Source organism: Syngnathus acus, chromosome 9 (assembly GCF_901709675.1).
Source record: "Syngnathus acus chromosome 9, fSynAcu1.2, whole genome shotgun sequence".
NCBI classification, from domain to species: domain Eukaryota; kingdom Metazoa; phylum Chordata; class Actinopteri; order Syngnathiformes; family Syngnathidae; genus Syngnathus; species Syngnathus acus.
In genome coordinates, this window is record NC_051094.1 from 2,767,811 (window position 1) to 2,792,323 (window position 24,513).

The 24,513-nt window shown below is 43.4% G+C and overlaps 2 protein-coding genes and 1 long non-coding RNA gene across 3 annotated transcripts in view; 2 read left to right on the forward strand and 1 right to left on the reverse strand.

Annotated features, from left to right (window-relative positions):
* Positions 1–2,459: 2,459 nt before the first annotated feature.
* Positions 2,460–4,840, forward strand: LOC119127273 (PDZ and LIM domain protein 5-like). The gene is made up of 6 exons (XM_037259170.1): positions 2,460–2,797; positions 3,361–3,556; positions 3,646–3,826; positions 4,253–4,373; positions 4,475–4,590; positions 4,681–4,840. The coding sequence occupies exons 1-6, from the start codon at positions 2,701–2,703 to the stop codon at positions 4,768–4,770; spliced, it is 801 nt and encodes a 266-aa protein (XP_037115065.1). The 5' UTR covers positions 2,460–2,700; the 3' UTR covers positions 4,771–4,840.
* Positions 4,841–5,465: 625 nt separating this feature from the next.
* bmpr1ba (bone morphogenetic protein receptor, type IBa) overlaps positions 5,466–24,513 on the forward strand; it is a 34,997-nt gene continuing 15,949 nt past the window's right edge. The window contains exons 1-3 of the mRNA XM_037259051.1: positions 5,466–5,574; positions 11,486–11,582; positions 21,039–21,370. Coding sequence (XP_037114946.1) covers positions 21,271–21,370 — 100 coding nt within the window. The 5' untranslated portion in view covers positions 5,466–5,574; positions 11,486–11,582; positions 21,039–21,270. The remainder of the gene's footprint in view (positions 5,575–11,485; positions 11,583–21,038; positions 21,371–24,513) is intronic.
* Positions 14,107–22,168, reverse strand: LOC119127327. Its single transcript, XR_005098800.1, has 2 exons — positions 21,880–22,168; positions 14,107–15,575 (listed from the first exon to the last, which is right to left on the reverse strand). It is a non-coding gene; the product is annotated as an uncharacterized LOC119127327 (long non-coding RNA).

The window sequence follows — 24,513 nt, forward strand, 5'->3', positions numbered from 1 at the left end:
GATAGATAGATAGATGGATGGATGGATGGATGGATGGATGGATGGATGGATGGATGGATAGATAGATAGATAGATAGATAGATAGATAGATAGATAGATAGATAGATAGATAGATAGATAGATAGATAGATAGATAGATAGATAGATAGATAGATAGATGCCGTATTTCCCGCACTATAAGACGCACTTAAAAACCTCCAATTTTCTCAAAAGCCGACTGCGCCTTATAATCAGGTGCGCCTTATATATGGACCAATATTGAGCCACTACAGCAGGCGTGTCCAAAGTCCGGCCCGCGGGCCAAATGTATATATCTTATATATGGACAAAGTTTTAAAATGGGCCATTCATTGAAGGTCCGCCTTATAATCCGGTGCGCCTTATAGTGCGGAAAATACGATAGATAGATAGATAGATAGATAGATAGATAGATAGATAGATAGATAGATAGATAGATAGATAGATAGATAGATAGATAGATAGATAGATAGATAGATAGATAGATAGATAGATAGATAGATCCTAAAAACACAAAATTGTCCCCCGATTGTACCTGTCCCACGACTGCTTTCATCCTGTGAGAGTCCAACAATGACGTAGGCGCAGTGGCGCTCATAAAACGCGTGGCTTTCATTTGAACAGCCAACAAATGGACCATTAAGATGACTGACGTTCGTTCACTTGGGCACCCGGCAGATGGTCTTTCGCTTAACGCTCTCGTAGACTTTGGATCACATTTAATTGTCGCCGCTTCACATTTACAGTACGTGTAGACGAGGCATCGATCGTAAGCACACGCTTCGTTCTTTCGTGGCGTACAGTTGTGTCTAGGAGCCGGTGAGTGATCAAAAGCTCCTTTCACACCAAGCGCAGTGTTCAAAGTTGTCTCTGGGGACATATGGACTGTCTCCTGGTACCAAGTTAATGGGAACACATTTGCTACTTTGAAACCATGCTGACACCCAAAGCCTTGAAATGAACGAGGCAGCAATTTCTGCCCTACTTCATGGAGGACAGTAACATATTGTCCGTATTAAACTTTCAAGCGTTTACTGCGCAGCGGTACCTTGACGTACCACCGAGCTTGTGACTCATTTTATTTGGATTGAACTGTATGTGGCCCAGCCCTCCCCTAAAAACACATTTATTTGTTAGATTTTTTTTTTCAATAAAGAAATATAGCAACAGTATATTGCAAAATATAATAAAAGAACTAGAGAACATTAGAACTTCAAAAATAAGCTGTCTGTCTAAGGGTGAGAGGGATTGTTGATTTAGCGATAGAAATGAAAAATAAAAACACATTTCTACAGGACTAACCCAACTAATTGAATACAGTAGATAATGGTGATAGCATTATACTGCTGGACAAAACAGCGCTGATAAAATCACACACGCCCTCCTTCCTCTTGTTGTTTTGTAGCTTTGGCGAACAGGCTTATGCTATATCCAGATGGGCCGCTAATGAACGTAAACAGTGGGGCTCTCTTACTTAATCAGCCAATCAGTCGAGCGGAATGGGATAAACCTCCCTGGTAATTGCCGGAGACACTGGAGAATATTAACAACCTGCGGCGTAATTGTCGCTAATGAACGAGAGGCTGGGGTTAGCCTCACGTGTTTTCGCTCGTAATTAGCGTGGCCGACGATAAATGCGGTACAAATGTTGTTAGCGCGACAGTACGATGAGCTAGCTCGCGTTTAACATTACTACAGGAGCATGGAATGTTTAAAAAGAAAAATCTGACTTCATGCCAGTTAGTCGCTAGCAGTTAGCATTCACGTGTACAAGTCGCACATTCTGACCGTTGCTTTACAAAGTAATAATATTTTCAATTTGGCCGAATCTGCGGGAAATTTTCCAATCTCTGTCAGAAGATGCGACCCCTAAAACAAATTTGCATACTGGGATTTGGACTCGGACCCCCCTGTGTGAAAAACCGTATGCTAGACCATATGGGATACATGTTGACCACATGGGGAACAAGTCTAACACTTGGTCTTCGTCACGTGACTAATTTGACCTCAGTGCTGACTAGCTAGCACTACACTCTAAATTCCTCCGCCTCTTCCTGTACCATACGGCACATAAAATGAACTGAATAGATTGAAGCGGAGGCGGCGGAACTAGCATGAGCCCGCGCGATGTTGCTAGTCTGGCATCTGTCCGCACCGCATCTGGCCTAAATACTTGTCAATGACTCTCACTTGACTCTTTCCACTCCATACCCTGGCTCCGGTTCTGAATACATGTGTGTTATGTTATATTATGGGCTGGTATCGCAAAGGCTTGGCGACCGGTCCAAGTAGGAAGTCGACTGAGCGCTGTGTTGTTTTGGGCAGGACCATATTTGTCTCTGCTCTGTCAGCGAGTAGGTGGTCTGGACTCTGTCTTGCTTGTATTCCACCAAGGGCACCCAAGAGAGAAAGTGCGCCAGCATGAAAAACCAACACACACACACAAGTCTGAATAAATGATGTCGTTTAATTTTTACATCTTCATCAAAATCGACTTTTTTTTTTTTATTATTATTACCTGGCAGGCCAATGTGAATAAAACGTCACGGCTATGTGGGTGGCGGTTTTCCGAGTCGGGCTTTGAAGAAAATACTCCAAAAACAGACACACATATTTCTCAATAGAATCTTTGCTCCGTATCAAATATAAAATACACTTGAATATTGATTTCCCATAACTTCAATGAGTTACTTTGCTTTACACAGTGAAGAGTGTGAGCCCAGCAGCCACGAGTCTGCTACTGTCAAGACCATGATCAAATCACCTGCAAGAGCTCAAGGTAACACACTGTGTGTGTGTGCGCCTGGGTGTGTATGTTGTGTCGATTCAAGTCGAAAAATTTACTTACTTTACGATGCCTGTGTCCATCCACCGTGTTGTGGCGCCAAAGGCCAGTGCACGTGTTTAGCCAGGTGTGTCTTCTGTTGCTGCTCTGTGTGTGTGTGTGTGTGTGTGTCTGTGTGTGTGTGTGTGTGTGTGTGTGTGTGTCTTTTCAATGACTGATGTGGAAAATCCACGGTTGTGACAAGGCTGCCTTGCCGACACCTGCTGGGTGTGCAGACGAAAAGGCCAAAAGTCAAACAACTCGCGCACCTAGGAGGAAGTCACACACACACACACACACACACACACACACACACACACACACACACACACACACACACACACACACACACACACACACACACACACACACACACACACACAGACACACACACACACACACATATATGTTACTTGCACAGTATTGTGAAATAATTTAAAGAATAGTAAACCTATTGTATTACACTTTTGGGGAAAAACAGTTTGTTTCCTGTAGTGATCCATGTTCATTCTCAACAGGCGTGAGTCCAAAATGTGGTTTAATCACACCCTCCTTTGGCGTAAAGTCCGACGGCAGCACGGCCAGGTGTCCTGCCCCCGCCCGCCCCGTGCCTCGGGTCCACCCGAAAGACGAGGACTCGCTGGTGCAAATGGCGGAACACTACCCTGCCGGGACTCGCACGCCCATGTGTGGCCACTGCAATAAGGTCATCAGGTAAAGGAAAATTATTTTCCCATTACAGTAAAACATAGTATAGTTTTACATGCTTCAAACACAAATCAACTTTTTTCTTATTGTTTCAGGGGACCGTTTTTGGTAGCAATGGGCAAATCGTGGCATAAAGAAGAATTCAATTGTGTCCACTGCACCACATCCCTGGCCGACATCGGCTTTGTGGAAGAGCAAGGCCACGTTTACTGCGAACACTGCTACGAAGACTTTTTTGCGCCGACGTGTAGCCGCTGCCAGGCCAAGATCTTGGGGGTGAGCGGGTTGCCTGACATTCATCCGTCACATGTTCCAAAGTTGTCCAGGGCCTCCAATCCCCTACCAAAGCCTCCGTTTCTCACACATCTTCAAGCAGCTTAGAGCGTCTTATTAACCTGTTTTCTCGCCCTCTTGCCCCTAAGCCCGCCCCCTCCCAACCAATTTAGTATGACCCGCCAGCTTTTCCATTGATTCCCTGTCCCGGTGGTGTTCTCACACTTTTCAGGGTGGGGAATGTCTATTTTAAGCCGAGTCATGAGCTTCCCAGAAGAAGAGCAAGAAGAAAAAAAAAAAAACAGTGATCGTTAAGTTAGTCGTAATAGTACAAGTGTGACGTTTGAATTCGGCTCCAGTTGTGTCAAAAAAGATTTTCTTTAGTATGATGATGGTGTTTTTAGCTAACCTCTTTGTTTTGGTGTCCAGGAGGTGATTAATGCTCTCAAGCAGACGTGGCACGTCCATTGCTTCCTGTGCGCTTCCTGTCAACAGCCAATCCGAAATAACACCTTCCACCTGGAGGATGGCGAACCTTACTGTGAGCAAGGTCAGACCAACCAATACCATTTTAAAAGTGTTTTCAGTCCACTTTTCAAAATTCTCTCCAATGTCACATTGTACTGCTGTTTAATTTGTGTGTTGTCATAGACTTCTACAGTTTGTTTGGCACGGGCTGCCATGGTTGCGAGTTTCCCATCGAGGCAGGAGACAAGTTCCTTGAGGCGCTGGGCTACACGTGGCACGACAACTGCTTTGTGTGCGCTGTAAGTGCAATGGACTGTTGGTCATCCTCATCTCATGCGTTTTCCACTTCAGATGCTCTACATGGTGTCTTTTTTTTCTTATGCCCACAGGTATGTTCCATCTCTTTGGAGGGACAAACTTTCTTCTCCAAGAAAGACAAACCTCTGTGCAAAAAACATGCACAAACACAAAAAATATAGCTTTTTTTCCTCTCTGATGGCTTTTTTAAAAAGAAGCAATTTCTTTATTTGTGTGTGTGTGGGGGGGGGGGGTCTTTGTCTAACAGTTTAACAGTTTTGTATTTTATCATAGAGACTGTTTTTCAAAACACAATTTACATAATAACAATTTCTTTTACGTATATTTTATCGTCTCACAAAAATGTGCGTAAAGTAATAAAAACCTCATCTGCAGTTGATTATTGGTGGAGATTGCAACATTTTACTCTTAAATTATTGATTTAAACACATCGGTGATACATTTTCACATTATGCATTCATAGTATAATTCTTTTGCTTTTATCAACATTTTTAACATGATCTCAAATTCTCTTTCTTTTTCATAACTAGAAGGTGGTGATGCATTATTTTATACAGTTGAGCCTTTATTTTATTTTATTTTATTTTATTTTATTTTATTTTATTTTATTTTATTTTATTTTATTTTATTTTATTTTATTTTATTTTATTTTATTTTATTTTATTTTATTTTATTTTATTTTTTATTTTATTTTATTTTATTTTATTTTATTTTATTTTATTTTATTTTATTTTATTTTATTTTATTTTATTTTATTTTATTTTATCAATCTGACGCGAATCCGACAGTGTGCGCTTGCTGTCGCACAGCACAGGCGCAGGCACGTACAGGTACGCGCACGCATGACGTGCGCGTACTCACACACGAGCACGGCGAAGAGTCTGCAGACTGCAGAGGCAGTTCACAAGAGATCCAGACAAGTCGCATCTTTTCCACCAGCCGGACATCGTGACAGGACACCACAGGTAGGAAAGCAGTTGCTCGAGTTGAATGTTTTTTCACGCTTTCAGAAAGGAAAACGTGTTCAATGAAGTTACTTGCAGGTCCAGTTCAGGTCAAACCGCTGTTGCAAAGTCAATAGCAACTTAGCACGTTTTTTAATAGCCTAACCGGTTTACTAGACTGTATATGGTGTTTGGTTATATAACGAGGTGATAAATACGTATATTTTTATTTGAAGATGGGGTCTAAATGACTAAAATCACAGCAAACATTTACTACATTGCCCCCCCCCCCCAAATAATGCGAGGGACTAACTGTGGTGACCACTGATGGGAAAAGCTGAAACTATGTCCAAACTTACTATAATAATAATAATAAACGTCATCTCCCATCTCTTACTGTAATAGTTTTAAAAGAACAATTATATACATATATTTTTTTAAAGCAAAAAATTAAAAGTATATTAATAAAATCATTTGTAGGAAATAGTCAAGATCCCCCCCAAGAAAGATATCATTTTTAAGGGAAAAATATTTGAGATTTACGAGAAAATAGTTGACTTATTCCCCCTGAAATTTTATATTTAATGTAATTATTGAAGTTCTTTTTTTCTTTTTATAACAATCTATTATTGGAGCAGGCAATGTTAAAAATTATACAGTATATCTTGACACTAATGCTAAGGCTGCTCCAATGCAAAGCCAAAGAAAAAGCAAAGGACGTTGTTATACCAATGCTTGTCGACGGTGTTTGTTATATAGTTATCATTTTTGTTTCTCAATTTTGTTTCTCTACAACCACATTAAAGTGTGTCTGTGAACAGTTTTCTTAGTTTACGTAAATAAGCGGCAATCTTATTTGGGGCTAGAACACATGATGCAAATCTGCCATGCGGCCACATTGGCTCAATTGGCTGTGTAATTGAGTTTCACATTGCGGCTCGCCTCACTTTTACTTTGTGTATGTGCATATAATGTGTGTGTGTGTGTGTGTGTGCGTGGTTTGGGGTAGCCTAATAGCATCAGATACCCCGTGATTCGAGACAAGGTGTCTGATTCTAACAATTTAAACATTACCGGCGCCTTCGCGTACGTGCCACTTTATTAGGTACGTCTGTATCCCATTCTACCGCGTTGTTCTTCTGCAGGTACCTCACGCACGACATGTTGCCAAATTAGCATATCAAAGGTTCAAGTGATTCGGGTCGTGTCATGTCAAATGTATTCAAATCGTTTTCCCCCCATTGAAATGAATACAAATGTTGTTAATCTGTTCCAACCGCTCCAAAAAAAAAAAATTGTAATGTTTTTTTAACAACAAAAGTAGCACTCTGTTTTACTGAATAAAAAACTTGGCAGTATAATGCATACAAACATTAATGTCCACCTTTAAGCGTGTCCAGCTATTGTTTCCAGATCCTCCCTTATCTTCATCATCAGGTTCATGACTTTGCTCTTACTGCTGCACCCCCTCAGGGTGGACCATGATGGTCTCATGATGGAGCGATCCTCTATAATTCACGCAGGGCACACAGTTCAGTCACGCCCCTCCTGTCTTTACCTTCTCTTCTCGAATGATGTTACGAAGAGTTGCCTTTGAAACATTTCCCGCCCTCCCTTAAATGCTGATTACAGACTCTGCCCTTAAAGACCGATAGTAGTCATCAGTGAAGATAGCAAACAGAATTATCTGAAAAGAACTAAATTGTTAGCTGGAGTCGCACCAAAACTTTGGATTTCAAATATATTTTTGGGAATCACATTTTGAAGACCAAATTTGAAGTTTAATTCTCATGAAATGACTTATTGTCTTCTAGTCTATGTTAAAAAATACGTATAAGTAACCAAATTGATACCTTATCTGTTTGGAGTTGAGATTATTGACCTAAGAATCGATTCCTTCCCTCTTCTGGCCACTTTTCCTTCACACCGTCAACCTTTCCATTTTTTTACAGAAGTTGCGCAATCTAACTTTGAAGTCGAAAGGCTGTTTCTGGTTTTCACCTCCTTCTGCCGGTGTTTGGCTTGGCTTAGTTCAAACCAAAAGTAATCACGGCCCACGTCGGCCGTTCTGGGGAACAAGAAAAAAAGGAGTGATGAGTGGCGCCCTGAGAGGGGAAGAGGGGGATTAGAAAAGACCGAGGGCAATGTGAAAAGAACGATAAGCATCTGGATCCACTTGGCCCTAATTTCACAGCTAACTTTTACGACCCCAAATTTTCGTGCCGGCTCTTCTTTGAGGCACCGTTTCGTCAGTGAAGTATTTCCCTCGGAGCAAATATCGGGGAGCAACTTCATATTGTTGATTTCTTCTTTTGTTTTTAAAGAACCACTTGATGGTTTTTCAACGGCAACATTCATTCTTGACCAGTGTTGCTTGGTTGTTTTGTTAGAGATCAACCTTTCGGCTCTAAAACTTCCTCTGATGTTTTGCTAGCTAAAAATGAGCTAATGGTTGCGCTGCCCACGCGGCTCTCTCTCTCCCTCTAGCGCCACCCGCTGGTCTTGTCACAACCAATTCTTTCCTCCATGTACTTCTTGCTTTCCTCGGTTTAAAATCAGCTGGCGTCGCTGGTTTGTGTATCTATTTCTTTACAGCTATCGAACCAAGATAGCAAAAGTATTTAGCATTAGCCATGGATGAGCGGGAAGCGTAAAACTATCCTCCTCGCCAAGTGCGAGATGTTGATGATGGGTTACACGAGAAGAAAATGTGCTCACCGATCTCATCCTGATTTCCATTTGGCCACCAACTTCCCTCGAGTCCCAAATTCATATTGTACCCATCCGAGTGTTTCATAAAGTAATTTATCCGCTGTGATTAAATCTGATTCATGTAAATTAAATTTCACCCCAGCGATATTGACTTTAAAGCATATAAAATCAAATCTCAGGAGGGGGCTGGCTCTTCATTTGTGCGTCCAGTGGATTTATTCATTTCCATCTCTCACAATTAGCGTTAAACAGGCTTCTGGGAATCTTTTGTGGGCCGCTGCGTAATGCTTATTGAATCACCTTATTGACGTACGTTATGTAACATCACATCTTCTGGCTGGTTTCTTGCCGCGCGTCCCACACAGACGAGAGGGCCTTTCACCAAGAGACTTGTCGACGGCATCGTGCCAGGTTGTCCGGCAGATCTTATTAGGCGAGTTTAAATTCTGTTTAAAGAAGCAGCTTCGACCAGACGTCCCAACGCTAAATTAGCTTTTGCCAGATCCCAAATACACATATGTGGAACCCAGAGTAGCATTTGCATTATTTACCTTTGTAATCTGTCATTGTCGCGTAGTTAATACTCAGAGGTGGCAAATGTAATTTACACTGAGAGGACGGGAGCTGATGACATCATTGACGATAAATGTTCTAACCCACGTCGAGCACGAAAACGGCTGCCGTGCGCTCGGCCGTTTAATAGCCCAAATGACGCTGGAAGCTATGCTTTTATGAGCCGTAACCTTTGAACCGTGTCCACTCGGCATCCTGTCACCAGAAGGGGGAGAAGAAAAAAAGAACTCCAATCCGATCCAGTTAGACATCGCAAGCGAGATGCTTGTCAAATCTCCAAAATGTATCCGAGCAACCAAAGAACTTCACTCCATTGTGACAGGCGAGTGTCGATTCTTGTGATTGCCAAGTAAAAGATAAGGTGATGGTGCGCAGCTTGTCAGAGACTCCACGCACACACAAAGAACACTGAGCTCTCCAGCATTGCCCTCGGGTTCAGGTTCTCGCTAATCAACGCTGCGCACAGCCGTGACTGTTCAGTTCCAGGGCACTGGAGATGGATGGGGGAAATGGAGTCCAAGAAGGGTGGAAGGAAGGAAGGAAGGAAGGAAGGAAGGAAGGAAGGAAGGAAGGAAGGAAGGAAGGAAGGAAGGAAGGAAGGAAGGAAGGAAGGAAGGAAGGATGGATGGTGGGAGGCAGGTGGGGGTTCTCCTTGCATGATTGATGTTTCCATGTTGATTCAAATTGTGACTTCAACACAGCAGTCTTTTATATAAATGCTTCATTTCTTTACGTCAACTATATCGTTAGGAGTTTCAAATGTCGAGAGGTCACTGAATTTGAAAGAAGCGCTTCTGGTGCTTGATGACAGGTGGTGAAGATATAAACGATTTCGTTTATTATTGTTAAAACTGCAGCTATGTTTTTGGCAGTCCATATTAAGTTGATCCTGAACTTTCTGCTTTCCATGTTCTCAGACAACAAAGGAGGCTCATTGGGTGGATTGAATTTTTTTTTGAAACCCCTTTCCCCCCCCCTCCAGGCTGTGACCGGCCTCATGAACGTCTCCAGACACAAGGGCTCTGTCCGCCATCTGACAATGATTAGGCTGCGGCCTCCCTCAATACATGTCAAGCCCGCACACTCAATTGCACGGCAGCGCACCTTTATAACGCGGTCAAACGAGCCACCCGGACATTTAAGTTTTTTTTTTTTTGCAGGAAATGTCAATCAGAGGAGAACTTATAGTTTTCAGAGCAGGGGAAGGGAGGGGGGGGGGGTGACAGCAACTCAGTATGGAGAAAAATAATGACTGAGCTTGAGGCGGAAAATCTGACCTTGTCTATATGGTAATTGTAGAAATGACAAACTAAAGCCAAAAGAAATTGTAATCTTATTTTTATTACAATTGATGAAAGTTGTTAGGTGACCTGTTACAACCTGCTGCGTTGAGATGAACAAATATTTCGCTACTTCACTTCACACATTAGCTCCTTGTTTGATATTGCCGGGTAAAGAAAAAAAAACAAAATGTCCAAGTGAAAGTCTATCGAGGTTGTAATGGGTCACATCCTTTTAGCCTGCCGCTTTCTATCTCACTCACCTCTTAAAATGAACACTGCTGTGGTGGCCCGTCACACATGTTCATGCGCCATGCTGCTCTTCACACCTTTGCAAGGTGACTAAAGGAAAGTAGCAGGATGTCAGCGTGTCAAAGGTCATCAGTGACCGGTGGTAGGTGTCGCCAGTGGGACTCTCTTCATCTACTGTTAATACTCTTCAAAAATGTTGGTGTTTTGATTGCAGAGCTTGCTTTTAAAGGCTTTTTTAATTTTTTTTGTTGAAATAAAATCACTGGCGGGTCGGTGGGGCACTGGGTAGCACGCCCGCCTCACAGTTAGGAGGGTGCGGGTTCGATTCCACCTCCGGCCCTCCCTGTGCGGAGTTTGCATGTTCTCCCCGGGCCCGCGTGGGTTTTCTCCGGGCACTCCGGTTTCCTCCCACATCCCAAAAACATGCTTGGTAGGCCGATTGAGCACTCCAAATCGTCCCTGAGTGCGAGTGTGTATGGATGTTTGTTTCTGTGTGCCCTGCGATTGGCTGGCAACCGGTTCAGGGTGTCCCCCGCCTACTGCCCGATGACGGCTGGGATAGGCTCCAGCACGCCCGCGACCCCCGTGGGGACTAAGCGGTTCGGAAAATGGATGGATGGATAAAATCACTAGTGGGTGGGCAGCTTGTGTGTGGCTGATCCGAGTAGGCCACATGACTCATCGTCGACATGAATGCACATTCTGTTCACACGTTTACTGTTGACAAACTCCACATATTTGATCCCAAATGTTTTTTTTTTTTGGGACCCAAAATGTCTATGGAGTGTCTGTCTTACTGAAACGGTGCAGGGTGGGTGGTTTTCTGGCCTTGCTTGGCGGATGGTGGTCATGTTTGATGAGTGTATTAGAAGCCAAGCTAAAAATGAGAATTGAGTTGCAGGGGTGAGCCGTCATTGACTGCCTGCCTTGCACTTTGCATCAAGCTCGAGATAGAAAATGCTTGGATGGAGTTCCAGAGTTATACGTTCCACACCCACCTGCAATGAGTGAAAATCCTGAAATGTTTATCTCCGACTGTTATCTCCGACATTTTCTTGGCAGTCAATACTTGGCTTGTCTTAATTATAATTCATTATTAATTCTTCTTCTTTCAGGCACCATCTTACCTGCCAGTGTTTTCATCGGCAGCGCGGCGAGGCGAGGAGAGCAATGACACTCTGTAGCAGCTGAGTGAAAGAAGGGATTTAGAAGGTAAGCCTCCTCCCTGATCCTTTTCGGAAGAGCCAAAGCATGAGGCGCACCGCCGGACTCTCGCAGTGACAGCTCCGCTTTTGATACCTGAGCGATAGATTGGGAAACCGACACCTCCTTTTCTATTTTCCTCAGTTAAACGTAAAGCACACGGAGACTATTTTTGCGCATTCAGAATTTATACACTGCCAGGTAGCAGGAGGAAGAGTACCTTGTTTTTATTTTATTTTATTTTATTTTATCTCACATGCCGCTCTTAGAACGTTTATGATAGACGTCCAAAGAAAGACTTCTTGAAAGTTGGTGTCATCATGATTAACGTCGGATGGGAAACCTAGATGAGCCTCAAAATGATTTCATATTTTTGCAAGAAAGAATAACAAGCATACAGCAAAAGCAGCTTACCCGTGGTTGTTCCATGATTACTTTTCAGAGTTTTTATATTATAGATGAGTCACCAAACACAACATGGTCATTAGTCAGCAAGTGTGAGTTGTTTTTACACACCAATATATTGAGGCCAGTCTATCATCATATAGTTTTTCCATCGTTGCCTCACGCTCGAGAGAGTCCGGGTTCGCATCTGGGCTTAGGCTTTCACGTGTTGTTGTCCGTTCGGGTGATTCATTTGACTTTGTTTTAGTTTGATTTCATTCGATTCCACTGTTTTATTATTTTTAACGCTCGTATGACACAACATGTTAAATGATGAAACCTGACCCCACATCAACTCGCTTCATTCCTGTTTTTAAATTCTCCTTCATTTAGAACAACTTGGAAGTCACCCTGACCTGATTGTGTTGAACTGCGGAGGCCCCTCGCACTGCATATTTGTCATTCTTTATTTTCAGACATGAATGTCACCTTTTATTTAGCTAAATAGACTCATTTTAATTGCCTTTTTCTCCCATCTAGTAGTTTGATTTACGGGCAACTTGGCATTTTTACCACCCTAAATATGAATTGACTTCTTTGTCCGACAGTGTGCCTTATACCGTAACAGACAGGCGTACACATGCACGCACACACTTTCACACTCACACACACACAGAAGGGTGTAAGAGTAGTTTATTATGTGGCCATAAAAGCAAATGTGCGAAATTCATCAAGTGTGAGTTAACTTGGTTTTTCGCACTAGACCTGCCCACCGGGTTGTGTTTGTTTAAAATGTTTTCTTGCTATTTTAGTCGAGGTGGAACGAAACGTGGGAGTGGACGACGTCCAATAAAGTGTGCAGTTCTTGGCGCACTAAACAAAACATCGCATGAAGTCACCGTTTTGACGTCAACACATCAAATAATGTGACCCGGCGGGGGGTAGACCTACTCTGTTACTGTCAATGATAGAAAACGTTTAATTGAGTTTGTCCACCAGAGGGTGCTATACCTGTCGGTCCAAACTTCCTTTGTCATCTCCGGGTGTCTTCCTACTCAAGTAGCCGTCTGTTGACTTGAGGGCTCCCGGCAGCCGTCAAGAGCAGCAGCAGAAAGTACTTAGCGCTCTAAAAGCGGGAACGGCGGGCTTTGTCCTAATCTCTGTTTGGGCCACGACGCAAGCCGAAATAAACCACTGCAAGGGGACACCTCTGTTTACCGGCAAACGCTGACTTCAGCGGGCACGGAAGGCGTCATCGCCGTGCCAGTTCACTGAGCCGTTTTTTTTCTTTCAGCTTTTGTGACTTTTCTTTCCGTACGAGTCGTCACTTCATTAAGTTCAAATGTTTTTCCCCCCAATTGTCAACTTGCAGGTTTTTCTTTGGCGACCTCAGTACGTGTCGAAATGAAACACGTATGATGTCATTTAGCCAGCTTGTATAAAAACACCGCAGTCATTTCTGCCAACTAAAGTGGAAATATCCAATCAATATTTCTGAGAGATGAAATTGAGCAAAGCTTCACAAGCTAGGTATTTTGGGAATATGACAGCATTGTGGAAAGTGTTTGCTTGCACCTTTTTGCCATCTTCCCTGTTTGTCACATGCTCCAGAAGGTCGCCCCCCCCCCCCCCCCCTCGGATACACTCCCATTGACGGAGTGACCTTGAGGGTGTTAGGAGTGTTGATGTTTGTTTGGAGGTTGCTTCGATTCCTCCGATCGCCGCGAGGTCACATGGCGCTGACATCAAAGGGAAGAATTTCTTCCCGGGTGACAACGAAGAGCTCTTATGTTCATTCTGAACGTGCCACTGTCTAGCTTACGCTCTCTCTCTCTCTCTCTCTCTCTCTCTCTCTCTCTCTCTCTCTCTCTCTCTCTCTCTCTCTCTCTCTCTCTCTCTCTCTCTCTCTCTCTCTCTCTCTCTCTCTCTCTCTCTCTCTCTCTCTCTCTCTCTCTCTCTCTCTCTCTCTCTCTCTCTCTCTCTCTGTCTGGCTTTTCTTTCTGCACAATTTGGTGGAGGTGCAACACACGAGTCACACAACATTGCGGAAAATTATTTTGAATCTCCCAAGAGCAAAAATCGCCATATAATTGACAGCCGTTGAAATGCATTAAGGAGAAAATGTTCTTTCATGCAGTGTGAATTTTTCAAATCATTAATATCAGTATCGGCCTTGAAAAATCCTTGTCGTGCCCGAGTTATCGGTGCTTTCTCAGCCTTGGCCATCACTGGTGCCCTTGGGAGATGAAGTTTTGTTGAATATCTGAGGCTTATCTTGGCTGGATTGTCCCACATATGGACCGTTCCACTTTAGAGGACCCGTGTGTATGAATCTTAAAATCCTTGTATTCCTTGCTCAACAAGTCACGTGCATGCCGAGCTGTGAGCTTCCCCCCCCCCCCCCCCCCCCTTTTTCCCTCAACGGGGCTCGGTGTTTTGTTTTGATGTCCTCCACCACCGGAGGCAGATGAATGGGCCTCGGGGTGGGGGTTGGAGGGCTGTTCCTGGTGCTGAGGGGGCGCTTTGGACATGTTAAAGGACACCTGTTGGGCTTTAGGAGGGCCTCCTCATGATAGACAGGTTTCCGCTTCAGGTGGCAGTCATTTCTCTTAAGCTTGGCAGGAGTGTCAGCGGGATCTCATTGTATGGATGTACGTTGGTTGTGGGCTTGTGCCTGTAATGAAGTGTTTGGTCCATATATAAGGCGCACCGGACTATAAGGCGCACCTTTGAGAAAATTTGAGGTCTTTAGGTGCGCCTTATAGTCTGGAAAATACGGTATTGCAAATGGGTCCATATGCAGTTATGTGTATGCATTAGGCACACACACAAGCACGCGCACACATATTCCCTGGCTCACATGTCACTGCTCTTCAGGGAGTAATGACAAGATTGAGTTACTCTGAATAAGTGTGTGTTGCTGCCGTTGGTACCTTAACCACTTAACCAACTTAACTGACGCTGCCCTCACTGTTTCCCTGACCTTAATTACCTCCAACTCTTTTCCTCTCCCTTGCACGGAGAAACTCATGTCGTATGTAGAAGCACAGAAAAGAAAATGAGTTTTCCATGTAATTGTAACATTACACATCTACCAAATTAATATTGCGTGTGATGAGATCTTCTTCGGGGATTGTCCGAATTTCGATCCATGTAAGCCGTTCAGAAACGGATGAATGGACAGATGGATATTCTAACAATAATACTTAATACTAATATTGTAAGAAAAAAAAACCTACATTCATGAGTTTTACACAGCACCTCAGTGCTGCTCCTTATAAAATAAAATGATCAAATGTAACGCTACACTGCAACTTGAATTTTGGACTTATCTTATCTTAAACTCCAAACAAGAGACAGCGATATAGCAGGACAACAAAGCTTAAGATCATAGTTCATACAAAAGGCAGTATCTGCTCTTAGCTTGAACGGACAACTGCTCTGATGAGTTGGTGAGATGGCCACACTCAAACTCGCACAGTGGCATGTTTGTACGTGTCCGACCCGTTAGCTGGGGGTCATCTGTGGGGAAGAGGGGTCAAGGTGTTGTATTTCAGCTGCAGAAGGCTCCTCTGTTCACCACTGAATGGACACTGCCACAAGTATCTTCTTATGGAGCTTAAAGGAAGGAAGGAGAAATAGTAGATGGAGGAAATGAGCCGTCATGCGTACAGATTGCAGTATGATAGAGATCTTAATGACACGTTAGACTAATAACAGCGCATACGTTTCAATTATGCACCTAATCATTTGATGCTGTCCCTGTACATGTATGCGTCTGTTTGTGTGTATGTGTGTTATAGTGCTCGCTCTATATTTGGGAGCTGGAGCCAAGCTAGCGACCCCGACGCTCACCCCGCACCTGCCCTGTGTGTACGTGCATGCCTGTGTGGAGACACACACACACACGCTAGCATGTGAGCTTTTGAAAGCAAGCGTGTCCCGTTACGTGTCCGTTTGCGCTCGGCAACACAAAAAGAAGCACAAGGACTCAGACGCAATGTGTTGATTAAAAGAACGTAAGTGGCTATTGTAAACATGAACGGCTAATCTTGCCAAAGAAAAACATCCAACTCGCTTCCCCCCCTCCAATTGTCAGCCTTCATCCCACAAAGTAGCTATTTAATAAAAATAGACTAGATGTGCCCGCTTCAATATTGTAACTGCAATTTAATACTTTATGCGATTTTTTTTTTTTTTTTCCTCCCTTAACTCTCTTGTCTCTCTTCTATTATGATGTCTACCCTCCCTCATTCCATCACCCCCCCTTCCCCCTCTGCCACCCCACTAATTGCCACTTGTTGGGGAGCATCCCGGGAACTCATTAATTGGTGAAGAGGAGACAGGTGGCGCCACAATGTTGTGATGCTCCTTGTTTGTGTATATATGTGTGTGTGTGTGTGTGTGTGTGTGTGTGTGTGTGTGTGGTGGTCCCTGCTTGTTAGGGGTCCCGAGCCCCCTTCTCACTGTAATCTCTTTGTTTATGCAGTGCGAAAAGGGCCTGGCTGGGCCGTGAACTCCCCACGCTCTTCTCCCACTGTGCCACTCACCCGTAGTGGACCCCCGAGCAAGACACCCCCCCCCCCCCTTGCCCTTCCAACACCGTCACCTCCCCCTGTCCAAGCCCATTTCCGTCACGTTCCTTCACATATGCGACAATGTCACCGTACGCTAACGGCTCGACAATCCTGCCAATGTGACATTGTCTTGAATTTGCCTTCCAACTCTTTCGTTCTAGTCACGATCTCCAAAGATTTGAACAATCGCTGAGCTCAAATGCACTTTGATGGAACACAAAATGGAAGGTGGGTGGCCACAGCTTGTTCTCGCCTCCATGCTTTGCCAGGCTGTTAGGAAAAGTATGACTCAGAGAAGGAGGCGGCGTTCACAGAGCTCCCACTCAGTAAACTTCTTCTTGTGTCCACCGTTGCTGCTTGAAATTGCTAGAATTCCAGCCTCTTGGCCCCTAAAACCTTGGCTTCTTCACGTGAGGGACCTCTATTCATTTAATTTCTGCATCGGGGGCCGGGCGGCATGAAATGCAATCCGCGTTGGATATAAATGTATTTGTGGACAATGCTGCGATTTGATTGGACGAAGACTTAAATTTTAGGCTAAAATGTAAGATGATCAGGTTGTCATTAAAATCCTATTAAAGAAAACATAGGCCTTTGACTTAAGGGCAGGAAGCATGCTGCATAGTAGTTGAGGGGAACGTCAATGTTTATGATAGCACAATCACACTGATGAACTTGCAAGACCACCCCATTATATATTACATTTTGTTGGGCCTCGCCCGGACTCCACCTATCCATGTCAACGTTTTTATTGTGGGCTGTAAAGTGATCCGGTGAATGGTTTCACAATGACAAAACAAGCAGTAAAAAAAACTACTCGCAGTATATCATTAGGACCTCATAAACTTAAAATGGACTGACGCCCGACTTTGTGGGTGTGTGTGTCGGTGTGTGTGTGCGTGTGGTGATGGTGGCGTAGTTGACACAAAATTGCTGCAATGAGCTTGGTTTTTCTTGGAAAAATACAAATGTTTCTAGAAGTCCTGATTGCTTGTAGTCATTTTAATGCTATATATTTGTTTAAAAGTTAGGAAAAAAATATTTTGTGAAAATTTAAATTTTTTAAATATTTTTCTTAAATATAATCTATCCATATATATATTTTTTTTATTCATATATGTATTTAAAAATAGTTTTTCAGAATAGATTTTTAACTATAGTTGTGTTTTTACATTCTATACTTTTTATTTATAGAATTTTGAAGAACGTTTTAGATTTAATATTTTTACATTTTATTCTAAAATTCACAATTAAAATTAAAATCTTGTTCACATTTTTAAATAACTTTTGATCTTTTTCTCCTTTATTTATTTCAGTTGTCATTTCATCATTTTGTTTTATATTTTTCATTTGTTTGAATTTTTATTGTTTAGTTTGTTTTCTTAACCATGTATGACTTGAAAAACTATTTTTTTTTTCATTTGATTTTGTTCTTTTATTTTTGTATTTTATTTGCTCTTTTTTTTAATTTCTTTAAATATTTAATATTTATCCATTTTCAACACCACTCAACCTATTCAGGGATGCGGGGAGTGGGGGGGTGCTGGAGGCACTATTGCTCAGCTCACTATTAGTCTCCATACTGCGCCTAGTAGCTAAAGTCAGGCGATCCAAGTCGTTGTTTGTTCACGTGTCTGATTGCATTCAATGCGGCCCGCTTTTCCCAGTTTCCTACAAAGTCGAAAACCAAGTGCTCCCACGTGTAATTTTAACAATGTGCTCATTTATCTTTCAACTTCTGACTCCTCTCTTCCAACTGTCGACTTTCATCCTGAGAACAAAATCCTCCTCTGAGTGTTTTTCCTCTCTTCCAGAGTTGAAAGGTCATTTAAGAACAAATCAGCGCAGGGTTCAAAGGTGAACCCGGCCAACTTGTTATTTTTCTCTTCTCTCTGTCGGTCACGGCTTCACCATCATCATCATCATGGCTGCTGACGTTATCCCTCATTTCCTCACTTCTCTCCCCAATTTCCTGTGTGGAGATTTGGTAGAATCTAAAAAAAAAAAAGTTCTACTTTCTGTCAAAATCCCAAGATTGACAAATTTGATTTCATTGAATCAGAGCAGAAATAAACAAAGCGACTAGAAACAATGATTTCTTCAGTCAATGTTCAGCGGGTGTCAATCTCCATTGCTATGTAAATGGCGCGGTGGGTTAGCGTGAATGGACAGCCTTAAAGCAGATTATGTTAATGTGCTTTTTAGTAGAAAAGGAGCGCTCCAGCGATTGGGCGCGGATTAGCGGATGTGCTGCTGTGCCACCAGAGGTGTTCACCCCCCTGCCTGCCTATAAATCATTTAACGCAGCACATAATGGGGATCAGGAAGCCATCCCAATCCATTGACACCTATGGAAATCCCTAAAAAAAAAATCTGGCTATCTTGTTAGCATTTGATCTCATTTACATATTTTAAAAGTATCCAGTCCATGATGGTGGAAAGAAATCTGACTTTCTTCACAAATGATTAGCATATTGGCATGTTAGCATTTTTAGCCACTCTATTTAACTTTTTGAAATATGATACAATAACACGTTTGAATTTTTTATTGATTATCTTACCGTCTTTGTGCATGTTAATGTTTTATCTTGTCTTTAGAAAAATGAGGGGATGATCTTCTTCATGTTAGCCTGTTATCTTTTTTTTTTTTTTCAAACTAGAACTGCTGTCAGAAAGGCAAGGCAACCTCTGATATTATAAAAAGTAATCACAATTATGTGATGTACAGTTCCAAGCTTCCCACCATGACCTGAATTTTTGTTGATGTTAAAAAAAAGTCATTTTTTTCTCTATTTTGTCTTTCTGTCATCAGAAAAGTCATCAACTTTTAATATCTTCTTAATGCTGTCAAATGTAAAAACGGGTCAGATTTGACCTAAACACGCTTAGAATTTCTAGCGCCAACTAAGAGAAGACACCTGCAGAGTTAGTTGCTAAATCTTCAAGTGTGAAGTTATCGGTGGGGGGGGGCAGTCATAGTATGTGCTTCAGTTTCTTGTCTGTGCTCATTAAAGAGCACGTACTTGCTGACTGTTATCCCGAGGTCATTCCGCCTCACCGCCCCGGACATGTCCGGACCCGATTCTCTTGACACCGCTCCGAGTTCACTAGTGACCAAACCAATTAATTAACACGGCTCCCGATTGGCAAGACACTCTCAGTGTGGCTCGGGTCACCGCGATGACCGACCCAAAACAGTACATGGGGGGGACGTCGACACCTTTTGCTGTCGTTTTAGTCGAGGTTCAATTTTAATGTGGGAAAGGGCGCTTGAATGAGCGAGCTTCTTGTATATTTATGCAGTGATTTTTCCTCTCATCGCAGAGAGTGGCTCTTTTGTTCGTGTTTAATGAACAACGCTAACCAGTGTGAGAAAGAAAAAAAAAAAATTGCTTTTCAAGGGAGGCAGCTACAAACGAGAAAAATTAGCATGGAAACAAAACCGCTTTGTCGCTTCTGCTTAGCGTCAAGGCAACAATCGCCGCGACTGCCTGTTTGCGGAAAAAAAATCTCGAGTTGTTTAATACAAATCGCTCCATCGATCCATTGGGTGGCGCTCGACAATTGCTAACTACCACTTTGCACACTAGCGGGTGAACATTACTGTAAAGAAGCTAGCTGGTGGTTAACTGATAAATACAAATGACGATTTGCTAGTGTGAAGCGCATTGCGTTGCCTCGTGTCTGAAAAGTGCGCTATAAATAAAGTTGCATTGCCAAAGCTGATAAATCACAACCTTTGCAACGTCTAGATAAGCACCATATCTTTGAAAATATATTACACGCAGTGCTCATGACATTACCCAGCATCCCATGTTTACTAAAACTTCATAAGCTTGGCCTTTAAGCTTCAAGGATGCGCCCGAGTGCCACACTAACACGACCTTCTTGAGTGTCGTCCGTCGCAAACATTCTTTGAATTTGGCTCTCATTCCTCAATCGCCGCCTCATCTTTGAAGGTCTACCGACAATTGACGCTTCGTGCGCTTTGTGCACATGGAACCGTTCTTTGCTCTGTGCATAATAGACCACAAAAAGTCTACATTCATGCATAGGCACACGCTTGGGTCATGTTGTTATTATGGAATGGCTCCTTTTCGGTAGTTCTTCACGATAGCCGCTACCTTGCGCTATAGAAATAACCAAGCCCACTCGAAATAATTCACTGGAATCCAGGCCAAGTCGGTCACGGTTGGAATGGCCTAGTAGTGTGCGTGTGTGTGTGTGTGTACACCCTAAGTCAGCTCCTACTGCTTTCTATTATATATACACACACCCACACACACACACATACCCGAGCACCCCTCTTTTCCCCTTTTGCACTCAACCTGGTCTTTCTCCTGTCTGCTCCCAGCCCCCGTTTCTTTTACTCCCACGGACGCTCCCCCCCCCTGCTCACCCTCCCCTCCGCCGCCTCCCTCCATATGTGTCTCAGCCCTCCCTCCTTAGCGGGCAAGTAAACTCTCTCTCTCTCTTTCTCTTTCTGTGTGTGCGCTACTGTCAGCTCAGGTCGGAGGACGGACGAGCCACTAGACGTGCCGCTGTTGCCGGTGGTGGGTGGAGGCGCTTTGGGCTTGGACTTTGTCACATCGCGGAAATACAGAAGCTCTGTTCTGGCAAACCTTCTTCATCCACCGCACCACCCCCCTCGTCCTGCACACTCGACAGGAGAGGAGAGAGGCAGTGCGTGAGGAGAGCCCAGCCGAGCCCAGCCGAGCGGCAGGCCCACTCTGACCATGCCAGTGTGGGGAGGAAGTCTGCCTCTCAGCCACAGCACTGCGCGTGTACTACTACTACTACTCCTCGGACCCGTCTGTCTGGATACGACGGTGCACGGTAAGAGCTCATTTCCTTCACGTGCACTCACACTTTGTGATCGCTGAAGAGCTTTAACACGAACTTTCTGCAGCCACCAGAAATATCCTGTTTTCTCATTCTTAAAATATCTTTGCAATTTTTGCCATTTCTCACATCAAAATATTTCACTACTTTGCACATTCCCAAAGTTCCTACTGTACCTTTGCAATGCTTAAAAAAAAATGCCATTGAAGTGAATGGAGATGTGTTCCAAATTGAAGATTCGCCGGCGTATTCAACCGTTGATTCACGCCAACTTCAAACTTTTCAACTCATTCGGTGCGTCTTGGGAACTACACATCTCACGTTCCCCCAAATTTCCACATTTTCCATGCCAACATCGCTAGATCACTGCAGACATTTTGCATATTTCCTCCAATTTCAAACTGCTCAGCACATTCAGGACATCTGGGGAGCTGTTTATCTGATTCCCCAAATATCATTTTCCCAACTCAATTGACAATTTAAGCCATATTTCACACACTCACCTCTTTCCAAATTTCTTCTCAGTTCAATCCAGGCTTACATTCTACATTTCAAAAATTCCATTATATCCTCAGCCTTTCAGTCCGCTATCATCTTTTTGGCATTCTCTTGCAGTTTGTTCAAAAATTGCATTCTCTCCACTTTTTCCACGTCTCCTCAAAATATTTGCACTTGTCTCTCTCTAATGGGGCCACCATTTAATTAGAAGTGAGAAGACGTGGTGACAAACGGCGTCAAAGCACATCAGCTGCAGTGCCCGTGACCATGTTTGGTATCTGCTGTGTGATTGGCGAGCTGTCACATGCACGCTCCTCGTAGCTTTAGCGCTACTGTGTGCTGTGACGCCGTCACGGCTGTTTGCCAAGGCTCGCTTATATTCCCCAAATATGAAGAACAAGGGGGAAGTGTAGCATCTCATATGTGTACCAATTCTGATTATGCCTGCGAGTAATTGGGAGCGACCTTTGTAAAGGCAATGAAGAAGCAGTTCTGAATCAATATTTATATTTATAATGTATGTATAATATCATGATAAAAATATGAAACATAATTAAAATATCCCGCACAAATGCAGATCATTAAATGGAATCATGTGTACAGGTGGCTAGAGACATGCTTTCCTAGTGGATGATGGCGTTGACCAATCAGAGGATAGAAAAATGCTGATGTCATCGATGGACAGCGCTCTGGACGAATTTGAAATGAGATTGATGAAAGGAATGGACGAAAGTTACATCAGATTACCTTGGGCAGATTAGAGTGATTTGACAACTAAAATCTGATTGGGGGCAAAAAAAAAAAAAAAATTATTTTATGTTTTGGGTGTTGTCACACATTAGGATTAGTCGTCCTTGGTGGCGGTCCACGCTGGACTGAGAGCTATTTTATTTTTTTTTTTACCCCCAGCGGATGGCCGGCCGGCCCATCTCCTTCTATGGTTCACACCTGTTTGATACATTATCATCCCACCGTCACATTCCAACAAAGGAGGAATTTGAAGAATAACGTGGGCGCTCTTAAGCTGTCTGCTTCGTGACTGATGGCGTCTGACCTTATTTTTCTCCCCTTTTCTTTTTGGTGCAGTTTGGTTCTATTTAAAGTGACGGGCGAAGCTCTGAAGTGAGTCCAGCTTGGGGGCTCATCATAGCTCAACCCCCCCCCCCCCCCCCCCCCCCCCTCTCCGTCCGGCAACCTTTTGGCCGCACGTCATCCATCCTCTCGTCCATCTTTCGCTGACACGGCTCGCTTTAGAGGCGGCTTTCCGTTCTGCTCTGCCATCCAAGCGAGTGGCTCTGAAAGCCGTGACCGTCTGAGCATTTGACGCACACAGGCGCACACAGACACACACACACACACACACACACACACACACACTGGTTGAAGGCAAACCTACTAAGTGTCTGCATGTTTCTGATTCATGTGAACACTGACTGCTCTGTCCAAGAATCCAAACAACAGCTGCCAGCGACTGAGACGTATGTGAAGTCTGACATCGAGTTGAACCCAGGCCAAGTTTTTCTTATTCTCCTTGAATCGTTTCAGATATTTTCAGTTTGAAATGGAATTTTGTTGATTTTTGTCCATGCCCACAAAAACACGGCTTTTAGTTCCCTGAAATGTGTCACCTGTTGAAATCATCACATTGTCCGATACTTAAACGGCCAACGCATTTCTGGTTTGAACTAACTTGAATATAGCTTGCATCCCTTTTTCATGGTAAATCCTTGAAATGAATGAATTCTCTCACATTCGCTGTTAACCAATCAGAGCTGTCCCTCTGGTTGATTGGTCAGAGCAACATTTGTTAAAGCCAAATTCCAGCAGTTAAAAGACATCCGTTGCGATGAGCAAACATGAAATTATTTTTCATTTTTAATCAGCATCTTTGATGTCCTTTATTTACATTTCATATTATTAGATCAATGTAGAAACGTGGATGTTGTTTGTGGCCCGGTTTGCATTCTGGATGGTTTTCTAAAATTGATTTATGACAGCAAGTCCTACGAACATTTAAAAACAGAACTTCCGAACAAAAAACATTGTTAATCATTTAACTTTTCAAATCTTCCTGGTGAAAGCTTTGGACTTCTTCTTCACGGTTCTTATTCATTGGCCGACGACTCACGTGACGGATTGGCCTCGCGGTGGGATGGCTCGTTCGTTCATCGGCCGACTCGCGGATGATTGATGTCGCTGCTGAAACATTCAGTTCGGCGTGGGAGGAAAGAGATGGAACTGGTGGAGTGACTTGGGCAAACTCTTTTGTGACACGCTTTTGTCATCCTCATTGTCGTCTTTTCTTTGAAGCGGCCGGCTGATTCTCTGTGGTTGGCTGTGCCGATCGGTCAAACTTGAGCTAACTCGCTACGGGGGCGCTTATGAATGTCTTTTGGCTCTTATCGCTATCTTGCAGAAGAAAGTCAGACAAGCCTTGGGAGGATATGTACCATTCTTAACTGTCTCATCTATAACTGAACTACAGCGCTCCATGGAAACGCTTTAAGTGTAACCAGCTCAGTGGCCTAGTGGTAGAGTGTCCGCCCTGAGCCTGGAAGGTTGTGGGTTCAAACCCCGGCCGGGTCATACCAAAGACTATAAAAATGGGACCCATCGCCTCCCTGCTTGGCACTCAGCAT